This window comes from Macaca nemestrina, chromosome 6 (genome assembly GCF_043159975.1).
Source record: "Macaca nemestrina isolate mMacNem1 chromosome 6, mMacNem.hap1, whole genome shotgun sequence".
NCBI classification, from domain to species: domain Eukaryota; kingdom Metazoa; phylum Chordata; class Mammalia; order Primates; family Cercopithecidae; genus Macaca; species Macaca nemestrina.
In genome coordinates, this window is record NC_092130.1 from 146,184,516 (window position 1) to 146,196,541 (window position 12,026).

At 38.2% G+C, this 12,026-nt stretch overlaps 1 protein-coding gene across 1 annotated transcript in view; it reads right to left on the reverse strand.

Moving 5' to 3' along the window:
• The window catches only part of LOC105473056 (DnaJ heat shock protein family (Hsp40) member C21), a 25,295-nt gene continuing 13,269 nt past the window's right edge, over nucleotides 1-12,026 (reverse strand). The window contains exons 8-12 of the mRNA XM_011726656.3: nucleotides 10,083-10,241; nucleotides 9,287-9,329; nucleotides 4,768-4,940; nucleotides 835-910; nucleotides 1-266 (exon numbers count right to left, since the gene is read on the reverse strand). Of these exons, the coding sequence (XP_011724958.1) occupies nucleotides 102-266; nucleotides 835-910; nucleotides 4,768-4,940; nucleotides 9,287-9,329; nucleotides 10,083-10,241 (616 nt within the window). The 3' untranslated portion in view covers nucleotides 1-101. The remainder of the gene's footprint in view (nucleotides 267-834; nucleotides 911-4,767; nucleotides 4,941-9,286; nucleotides 9,330-10,082; nucleotides 10,242-12,026) is intronic.

The following is a 12,026-nucleotide window of genomic DNA, read 5'->3' on the forward strand; positions in this document are numbered from 1 at the left end:
TTAATTGCAGATCATTGAAATTTTAACTCTTTAGATGATTTCAGTTCAGTTTTTTGGTTTCAAGATCTAGAGACAGTCAAACAAAAGCACAGGCAGAATCTCTATCTGTTTTTACGTTTCTCTTTCTTGCTTCGACTACTTGTTGCACTGTTTAAAGATGATGATGAAGGTGCTCTTGCATGACCTGTGGCCTTTAGATGGTCAAAAAGTTTATTCCGGGATGGAAATTCACTATGGCAGGTTGTACAGCTGATAAGAACATCACTCTGAGAAGGGCAAAAAATCATAAATAAAAGTAAGCATCATCACTTAAGAGTAGTGTTTTAGGTTTTAATGTCAAGATTAAGCATCAAACAATTGTAAAATAAAGATGTTTTAACAGAGTGGACAGCTAATAAACAAGTCCAACAAAGGCAGATGTTCTTGGAGGTTAAATCCCACGAATCAACACAATTAACTTTAAGGGTCCTGAGACTTTCAATAGCATGTACCCCATGGACTAGAACGGAGGAAGAGTTTATGCTTCACAATTAATCTCCAGAACTTGACACATGTAATTCTTACCACCAAGGCTTTAGATTGAAAAGTAATAGAAAGCAACAGTAACTGTTCTGGTACAGTCGAGCATTTCCAATGTGCTTCTTTTTATTTTAATGAAAAAAAGATACATTATGTATACAAATTCTACCTTTATCAAACAAAACTGTTGATGGATCCACGTCTTTGCAGGTTCTTTGGGGAATGGCTCACCAAATACACATTTCCATCTTTAGATCATTATATTGCTTAAACAGCAAGACATGCTAAACAGATACAAATATGATTTTGACCTACCATTGCCTGTGGTTCAGCAGGTACTTTGACAGGTTTTTTCATATCTTTGGTTTTCTTTCCTTTGGGTTTAGGAACACTGGAAAATAAATAATTCAGCATAATAAAAAAAAACATACTCCTTTTAATCATCATTATTTGAGTGCTCTAAAGAACACTCAAAAAAGTGAAATGCACTTTAAAGGTTAATTCATTAATTTTAAAGGCAATTTAAATAATCTTTACATTCAAATGAACAGCTTTAAAAAGCAACTTCAGAAATCAAATTGAATATCAAATTTGGCATAAAAATTAAGGAATTTACTTAAAACAGTTGAAACAAAGTTAAAACAAGGTTCTTAAAATATTTCTGAATGTTTTATACAGTGTTTTCATAAAAAGCAAAGCACTGCCACACGCAGTGGCTCACACCTGTAATCCCAGCACTTTGGGAGGCCAAGGCGGGGAGATCACTTGAGGTCAGGAGCTTGAGACCGGCTTGGCCAACATGGTGAAACCTCCGTCTCTACTAAAAATACAAAAAATTAGCTGGGCATGGTGGCAGGCACCTGTAATCCCAGTTCCTTGGAAGGAGGAGCAGGAGAATCACTTGAACCCAGGAGGCAGAGACTGCAGTGAGCCAAGATTGTACCACTGCATTCTAGCCTGGGTGACAGAGCAAGACTCTGTTTCAGAAAAAAAAAAAAGCACGAAGCACTCAATATTCCATTTAAAGAAGCAAACCATCTTCATAACCAACCAATAGTAATCATAAATGATCTGACATGAAGTGTGGTTCCCCAAAAACATTAACTTCTTTTTTTTGTTTGTTTTTTTGAGATGGAGTCTCACTCTGTTGCCCAGGCTCGAGTGCAGTGGCGTGATCTTGGCTCACTGCAACCTCTGCCTCCCGGGTTCAAGCAATTTTCCTGCCTCAGTCTCCTGAGTAGCTGGGACTACAGGCACGTGCCACCACATTCAGCTAATTTTTGTATTTTTTAGTAGAGACAGGGTTTTACCATATTGGCCAGGATGGTCTCAAACTCCTGACCTCGTGATCCACCGCCTCGGCTTCCCAAAGTGCTGGGATTACAGGCGTGAGCCACCATGCCAGGCCTAATATTAACTTCTTGAATGTGATCCAGTCTAACAAACATTTCAATAGTTGCACAGAGAAATGAGTGAAACAAAGACTCTGTAATACATTTTTCATAAAATTAAATTTGCTCAATGTAAGGAATTTACTGTTATTTAAAAATTATGTCCTTTCTGTTGATCTGATGGTTTTTCCCCACCGTATCATTTAGATCAGAAATGATGTCGCTGGGTTCCTCTTATTCTGCCTGAACTGCTGAACATTCCTCTACTCATCTCCTACATGAATTTCAATTGTCCTTAGGCATTTCATACCTTCCCTCATTTGTGCTAACCAAATTCATAGGGTAAAAATCTGGGTCCAACTATACTGTACAGAACAGACAGGATGGGTTATAATGAGTAAGTTATGATAATGCTTCTGGTTTATAGGCATACTATTCTTCAAGCAGAGGTCAATGGTCTGTGTTAAGTTAAATGGCCTATGCATTTAAAAGATGCAGATTAGGAGTGTAACATATTGTGTAGGATTCAGCCAGCTTTGAAAACATCAAGAAAAGAATATAATGGCATAAAAGGCAACAAATAATACATACTAATTTTCTTTTTTTTTTTTTTTGAGACGGAGTCTGGCTCTGTCGCCCAGGCTGGAGTGCAGTGGCCGGATCTCAGCTCACTGCACGCTCCGCCTCCCAGGTTTACGCCATTCTCCTGCCTCAGCCTCCCGAGTAGCTGGGACTACAGGCACCCGACACCTCGCCCGGCTATTTTTTTTTTTTGTATTTTTTAGTAGAGACGGGGTTTCACCGTGTTAGCCGGGATGGTCTCGATCTCCTGACCTAGTGATCCGCCCGTCTCGGCCTCCCAAAGTGCTGGGATTACAGGCTTGAGCCACCGCACCCGGCCTATACATACTAATTTTCAAACTATCATCACAGATATGACACAAATATGTCTAACAAATTTAGGATAATATTCCTGGCAAACATCACTTATAATATGAAAGACAGTTACATCTCTGAAACTGATATCTAAGACCTTTATTTTTTAGAAATACTAAACACACACACACACAATTTTTTAAAAAAACATGTCTCAGTAGGTGGCCAGTGTCCACACCACTCCAGAGAAGCAGCAGAGGAGTCCAGCATAAAGGCCTTGGATCCAGGGGACAGGAGTAGTGTGGGGAGGGTGGTGGGTGTAATGTATCTGTCTTAGTCCTGCCATGCTGCAGCTGTGAAGAAGTCACTTGAATTCTCTGAATCCTTTTCTCACCTCAGTGAAATGAGAGAGCTGAACTGTATCAGTGGTTGCCCAAGTCTGAGAACCTTCTTCCTCCCCAGACCAATTCTCATGTAGAAGTAACATGGAGGCTGGGCATGGTGGCTCACGCCTGTAATCCCATCACTTTGGTAGGCCGAGGCAGGTAGATCACAAGGTCAGGAGTTTGAGACCAGCCTGGGTAACATGGTGAAACCCTGTCTCTACTAAAATACAAAAAAAAAGCCAGGCGTGGTGGTGCACGACTGTAGTCCCAGCTACTCGGGAGGCTGAGGCAGGAGAATTGCTTGAACCCAGGAGGCGGAGATTGCAGTGAGTCGAGATTGTGCCACTGTACTCCAGCCTGGGTGACAGAGCAAGACTCCATCTCCGAAAAAAAAAAAAAGAAGTAACATGGAAAAGAAGTGAAAAATTTTAGTTTTAGATGAAGAAGGGGTTCAGAGGCCCACAGCCCCACCTCTTGGCCCACCCTTGCACCCATCCCAAAGGACACACAGGCTCCGTGGAGCCAGATGATCTGGGTGCCTTCAAGTCGTCAGGCAGATGGAATGAAGTGTCAGGCTTTCTACTCAACAGCTTTTGTCTTTGGACAATTAACCTGAAATTCAGTTTCCCCATTAGCAGAAAGGGAACAAACACCTGGTGTCAGAGTGAAATAAATATGAATTTCCCCTTCTAGGCTTCTACTCTCCAAAGTTCTTCAAAGCTTCAACATGACCAGTTTGTGTAATTCTTTATATACTTTCTTCTACAGCCAAAGCCATATTGTAGGCCTCAGTCACATCTGTTTCCTCCTTCCTTAAACCCCTAAGTGCCTTAAACGCCAAAGTACACACACTCCCCCACCCCATCACTGTTGCTCCAGTGTTAGCATTTTTACCTCATGCTCCCACTTTGCTCTGTCACTTTTATTCTTTTCAGGATTCTGTAATGACAGAAACCTGAAGCTCCTCACTATCAGATCTTTCCTCAAGAAACAAGAAATGATTCTCTGTTCTAGAGGAACCGAGGAGGATGTGGAAAAGAAAGTCAGACAAGAGGAGGAAGGAGAGGACAGGACTGGCTACCTCCCTTGAGTGAGACCTCCTCCTAGGCCACACCATGGCCTTGTGCAGCACCAAGAGTCCAGGGCTCCCCTAAGCAGGAAAGGCCCCAGCTGCTGCCATGCATCCTCACAACATGGTGGGGCCCAACACAAGCTGCTGTCATGAGCATGGAGATTTGGTTAGTAACACTCCAGGGACGCAGCAGGAGTCTTGTTCTCATGTGAGTGTCAAGGGTTAATGATCCACGACAAAATCAGCACCACAGCAGGATAAGGGAAACAAGAACTGGATCAAAGTGACATCTTTCTGATTTTGGCCATGCTGCTGAGATGTGTGTGGGCACATTCCTCTAGCATCCTCTTCTCAATGCTCTTCATCTGTATACATATGTGTGTGTATCTATATGCAAATATGTACAGATACATCTAAATTACTTGGTCAGTCATGGGAAAGAAGATTTTATTTGATATATGAAAAGCTATATACTTACTATCAATATTCGGTAATTTACAAATAATACGCAACTTTGACTTACCTTTTAGTTTCACTTTTTGGATCATCACATGGTTTAATGATCTCTGTGACACTGACATTTTCCTGAGGACTATCTTCCAATTCTTTGGTACTGTCTTGATTTAAGTTAGTATCTTCTGGATCAAGCTTTACTCCTTCTCCGGTTCCATTTACATTGAAATTGTCATCATAATTCTAGGTAATAAAACGTATGTGCCATTACAAAATAAATCTACTACTACTAGTTTTTTATGTTATGTTGCCAAATAGTTATATACTTTCGGGAAATAAAAAGGGGAAGCAGGTAAGTTAAGAACATGGATGCTCATTACAGAGATAGTAAATTAGCAGAAATCTGAAAACAATCCAAATGTTCAAAAAGTGAAAGGCTGAATATATGAAGAAAAATTCTGAAGTGCTTAAGTATCATGTTTCCAAAGATATTCAATTATGTGAAAAAATACAACATATTAGCAAAAGCAGAAGAGAGAAAATTGTAATCACAATTTAATTCTTTATTAAGTAATCTCTACAGGTAAAATTGAGGATGATATTTTTCCATATTTCCAAATGATAAGCAATGGGCAACTATTTTTCTATAGTCACAAACAACGGCAACAACAAACAGGCATTATAGAAGAAAGACACCGGGCAAACCTATCCTAAGTGTACCTGTCTGTTTTCAAGCAACATTTTGGCACATTTGTGCTCGCTCTCTCCACCTCTTCTCTCTCCCAACACACACTTTTTCCCCCAAGCCATCTGAAAGTGAGCTTGCAGGCAGATATGAATCTTTGCCAGGTACATCCTAAGAATCAAAACATTCTCTGGCACAATACTCACGCTCAAGAATCTAATGCTGATATTATCTGTTACACAACCCACATTCAAATTTACCAATTAATCCTTTTCCCCTATTGGGACATACAGGATAGGGGGTGTAATCAGGGATCACATGTTGCATTTAGTTGTCAGGTATCTTTAATGTCCTTTATTTTAGAACAGTTCCCCCACTTTTTTGTTTTGTCTTTCATGGTGTTGACAATTTGATGTTTTGTAGAGTGTCCCATAATTTGGCTTTGTTTGGTTGTTTCCAAATGATCAGATTCAGGTTAAACATTTCTAGCATAATACTATAATCCCAGGAAGCAAAATGCGTTTGTCACATTTTTCAGTGATATTAATAAGTTTGATCATTTGGTTGGGGTGGTATTGCCAGATTTTTCAACTATAAAGTACATTTTCCCTTTTTTAATTAATAAATAATCTCTAGAGCATGACGCTGAGACTATGTAAATATCCTGTCCCCATAACCATTTACTGAATATACTTGGCATCTATTGATGATTCTTGCCTGAAACATTTATATACTGGTGGATGTAGAAGAGTGATTTTCTCCCTCTATTACTTCTGTCATTTGCACTTGTACTAATTAATATTCTCCTGTAATAATAAAGCTTTCCCATTTCCTTTCTCCAACTCCCACTCTTTTTTTTTGAGACAGTCTTGCTCTGTTGCCCAGGCTGGAGTGCAGTGGCGGGATCTCAGCTCACTGTAACCTCAGCCTCCAGGGTTCCAACGATTCTCCTGCCTCAGGCTCCACAGCTGGGATTACAGGCGCGTGGCACCATGCCCAGCTAATTTTTGTTTTTAGTAGAGATGGGGTTTCACTATGTTAGCCAAGCTGATCTTGAACTCCTGACTTTGTGAACCACCCACCCTTGCCTCCCAAAGTGCTGGGATTACAGGTGTGAGCCACCACGCCTGGCCAACTCTCACTCTTTTAAAAGTCAATATAGATACATAAATTTATTTTTAACAAATGCAATGTATGAAGATCTATTACCTTTATTCCTTTTGATGACTCAAATTTTCCCAAATTGGCAGGCCCCGCAAGCTGGATCTTGAGTATTTCTAATGTATCCCTATCAGTTTTTGAGCTCTTCCTTAGTTTCTAGTATAAGATGCTCTAGGCTCATGTTCCACTTTCCCAGTCTCAGCCCTGAAATCAGCTACTTCTCCAAAGATCAAGCCTGTTTCCTTTTCATGGAAAAGGAAACTTAAAAACCAATACGTGTGCACTAGGTGTGCTCAATGCTAGGGGTGTCACTGCTTCTAGGTCCTCACAATGCACACTGCTCACACACTTACTTTCTTTAAATGATGGGCTCACACCAACATCTCCACTTCAATCCAACTCCACAGTATTCTTCTTCTCTTTCTCCCTATGTTTGTACTTCCCTCTTCCCACAAAAAGAATATGGTTCCCAGTAACAATTTATTCATTTAATTCCTTTTTTTGGGGGGGGTCAAGGGTCAAATAATTTAATTTTTTAAAGATGTCAATACAACCTACATTGTGAACAAATTCAATTTCTATAAAAATCCCAATAGCACAGGATTTTTTTACAGACCTATTGTTTAAAATTTTTTAATTTGATTATGAACTATAACTAGCCAAGCACTCATAAAAAAGAAGAGGCATTATACTTCCTGATTTCAAAACATATTAAAATCTACAATAATAAAAACAATGTGGTATTGACACAAAGACAGATAAACAGACAACAGAACAGAATAGAGCACAGAAATGAACTCTTCTGTACATGATTAAATGATCTTCCACAAAGTTGCCATGAGCACACAATAGAGAAAAGATAATCACTTCAAAAAAAAATGTTGAAAACTGCATATCTACACTGATAAAGCTGGATCCTCTCCTTGAATCACATACAAAAAATATTTTAAATAAAATACTTACACATAAGAAATAACTAACAAATCTCTTAGAAAAAATATAGGGGAAAGAAATGACATGGGTCTTGGCATCATTTTCTTAGACACAACATTAAACACAGATCAACAAAGAACAGAAAAATTTAACTACATAATACTTCAAATTTTCTGCATATCAAAAAAAAATTCAATAGTGACAATGCCTCCTATGAAATTGGTGAAAATATTATTCATTTACTTTCAAAAATACCACACCAATACCACCCAAAAAATACCAAATTCAGGACTTACTTTTTTGGCAGTTAATTTTATCTTTCAACTATATCCCATGGAACATATTCAGTCAGAGTACTATGTTTGAGTTACCTGAATTAAATTTTCTTTCCTGTCAGTCAGGGTCATTTGTTTCTATTTACATTCAGTTTTAATTTGGGAGTGTTTTCCTGTACAATCCTTGTTGTTTATGGAATTTTTCTGGCCATACGGAAAACTTTCCCAATCTCAAGTTTCAAGATACTCATTATTTGCTGCCATATGCTCTTAAATCTATCAGTACACGTCTCCACACTGCCCTTCCCTTCAAAAATATCTTAGAAAATATCAGGAAAAGTGCTACATCAAGCTAGGTCTGAACTTGCTACAATCAGGAATCATAAACGAGGAATGCTATTAAAGGAATATAGCTTTTGTGAGAAACAATGGGGTGTTCATTTGAAGCATTTTCACCAGTAAGAAAATACTAATATATGTGTTTATGGTTGCAATCAATAGAATCTATGCTCCATTAATCAAGGTAATACAGGCTCAGGTTAAATATAAATCTCTCTCCATTTATTTTTTCCTTACTGTAGTGGTACTGACATACACAAACGAAAGAGAAAGTGTTCCAAACTAATAATTATAAGGTGTTTGGATGGATGATGGTAGGCGTCAATTTATAAAAAGAACACATATTTGCTATGTGGTTTTATAACTGAAGCAAAAAGTTCCAAATTACAATTTTAAGTGATTAACTCATGTGTTATGTATCATTTTTGGAATAGGAAACTGATTTTAAAAAGACTATCAAATATATTATTATAACCATTTGGATAAATAAGCCAAATATAAAGTTTTATTAAAAAGCATTAATGCATTTTATTAAAAATATTTAATACTTAATGTAAGTTAATATAACTAGATTATACTAAAATGGCATAAAACCAAATATCCTTGCTAAAATGGACAAATTCACTTTATTTTTATAGGTGTAACAACATAATATCATTTTATTTAAAAATAGTCCTTAAGATAATGAATTTGGACTTCAGCTGTGAAATATTTAAATTACTTAAAACTTCTGAAAAACAGAAACATTTTTTCAAGACTCATAATCATTACAAGTTTCTAACCAAATGTTCCTTTTGCAATGTTTATGTTGTTGGCAGAAATAAACTTAGATAAAAAAATGACCAATCCCAGATTTTCCTATTTCAAGACTTTAATTGTTATCCTGACTTAAAAGCCCTTTTGTGAGACGTATTCAGATTTTTAATACTGAAAATTCAGCTAATTCATACCAGGGGAATTCCACATGCATACCTGTTAAACACACTGGCAGTCATAATTAAGTTAGTTATTACATACATGCAAGGGAGGAAAGCACTAAAAAAGGAAAATATTTCCAATTCCTTTTAATCAACCTTACAACCAACATAAAATTATGGAGTATAAGTCTCTCTCCTTAATACAGACGACACTGAATAAATAAGAGCACTGCGACTTTACAGCTGGCATTTAATATTAACAAAACCTTTCTAACATACCTGTGCTGGTTTCTGTTTCTTTTTCTTCTGTTTTTTAGAAAGCCTAAGAGCAAATATAAATTGAAATGTCAAATACTTGACTCTGTGAAGATCAAGTGGAAAAAAAAAAAGTTGAAACACTAGTGATAAAGTAGTAAAATAGAAAAGATTAAAAATATTTAATATCATAAAGCATTAAAAGGAAAATAAAGTATTCACATTGTCATTTTAGAGAATAACAAAAGGCTGTAGTTCAATGGATAGTAATTAGCATATCAATTGCCAGGTATAAAAACTGCTTTTAATATAGCGATAATATGTTCTATAAATATTATAGTTGACATTCTGTTTGTATCCACTTCAACACTATAAAGTTCCATGAACTAGAAAATATGGAGACAATATTAGCATAACTGAGTAACTTCCTTGGGATAAAACAGACTTTAAGGCCGGGCGCAGTAGCTGACGCCTGTAACCCCAGCACTCTGGGAGGCCGAGGTAGGTGGATCACCTGAGATCAGGAGTTCAAGACCAGCCTGGCCAACATGGTGAAATCCTGTCTCAACTAAAAATACAAAAATTAGCTGGGCGTACTGGTGTGTGCCTGTAGTCCCAGCTACTTGGGAGGCTGAGGGAGGAGAATTGCTTGAACCCGGGAGTTGGAGGTTGCACTGAGCTGAGACTGGGCCACTGCACTCCAGCCTGGGCGACAGAGCAATTCTACATCTAAAAAAAAAAAAAAACGAAAAACAAAATCTTTAAATGCAATCTCTGAATGTGATAAGTATTTCTAGCGACATTTAATATTTAGAAGTACTTTTGTTTTGGTGCATCTTCCATTTCTTCCTCAGAATTGTCATCTAATGGATTTTCATCAATCTGAGGTCTTGAAAAATTTTCTTCCTCCTCCTCCAGCTGTTGTTTTAGCAAGGCCACCATTTCCCGATGCTTCTTTGACTTCTCATGATTTTTCATGCTGAAAGAGCAATCTGACGTGAGCAGCTGCACTAAAATTAGTTCAGGTGTCCAGATAATGTTGCTGGATAACTGCAACCAAGATAAAATTTGCTTTTTTCCCACTAAGCAAAAAGTTTATGATTTTATTTTATTTACTTACTTTAAATTTTTTTCTTTTTTTAATTTTTTCATGATTTTATACAGAGAAACAGAACGTGTCAGGATTCCTCCGGTAGTAAGCACACTGGAAGCTCATGCCCATGCTCTTTCTTCTAGTACCACAGCTTTCCCTGTCTTTCTCTGTTCTTTTATCTACATACATTTTCTTCCTTTCTGGGAATGGGGGAATGTTGGCAGGGGGAGGTTTGGCCAAATTCTCTACTTATTATTTTGATTTTTCAATTCTTAAAGCTTCCTTCATTGTTTCCTTTTAATTGCTAAGTATTTGCTAAGTGTTTTTACGTTCCAGGCCATCCCACAGACTTGGAGGGATCACTGGGAAATTAGAAAACACACATTCTAATGTTAAAAGGAAGAGGCCCCTGGACTAGAGAAATGGTGGTGGGAGGGCTTGAAATACAAGAGCAGTTTACTGCCTCTTGCTTTTTCACCAGCTGCTTTTCACCTTCTCAGGAGAGGTCTCCTTCCTCAAGTTTAGACACATCTCTACCCCTCTGTTCAAAACCCTGCTGGCAATGTCTGACTTAGCACACCTACAGGCAGCTAACAAGCATTCCACAAAACAGAGTTGACAACATAAGCTACAAGAGTTATATCAACTAACAAGGAGGAACCTTTGTCAACTATCTACTTCCTCTCATCTGTTTAGGCTTTTGGTATTATAGTTTTAGTTGCTATTTTTCTTTCCCACTAAAATTCTCCCTGAGACCAAGCTGCCCTGGAGATAGATACTGGAAGATCTTGTGTCTGAAAGTAAGTCCTCCAAAAAAGATAGAGGCACATGTCAAAAGGACACAAAAACTGGCTTGAAGGAATGCTCACTAACCAATTCTGGAAAAATTTGAGCAAGAAAAGGTCGGTAATGAATTATACGACACTGAAAAAAATTCATACATTCAAACTGATAACAGACACATTTTTCATGGATAAAAGGGAAGGCTCCAGTTTACAGCAAAAGGCCAAGTACTAACAGATAAAAACTGGAGGGGGCGCTGGCACTGGAAAAGCATCATTTTGCAACCATCATAAAAAAGACTGATGTGGCCGGGCGTGGTGGCTCACGCCTGTAGTCGCAGCACTTTGGGAGGCTGAGGTGGGTAGATCACGAGGTCAGGAGATCAAGACCATCCTGGCTAACATGGTGAAACCCTGTCTCTACTGAAAATACGAAAAATTAGCCGGGCGTGCTGGCGGGCGCCTGTAGTCCCAGCTACTCGGGAGGCTAAGGCAGGAGAATGGCGTGAACCCGGGAGGTGGAGCTTGCAGTGAGCCAAGATCGTGCCACTGCACTCCAGTCCGGGCGACAGAGAGAGACTCCGCTTCCAAAAAAAAATACTGATGCAAGCTAAAACCATCAACAGATGCCAAAGTTACAAGGAAAACTTTTATGAGAAGCACGATATCTGCATAGTTTTAAAGTGTCTCCTCACAGATTAAACATGTTACAAGGGAAAGCTTGTTGCAAGGGAAAAAATACTAACTCTATAGTAAAATTAGTAGTATAGTAGTAAAATTAGATGACACTTTGATTGGGTGATGAAAATTATCATGACAAATGAGGGGCAGAAGGACTTTACATGTCTCCAGCTATGAATCCCTGAGAGCACAACACGCTTGTGCAGCA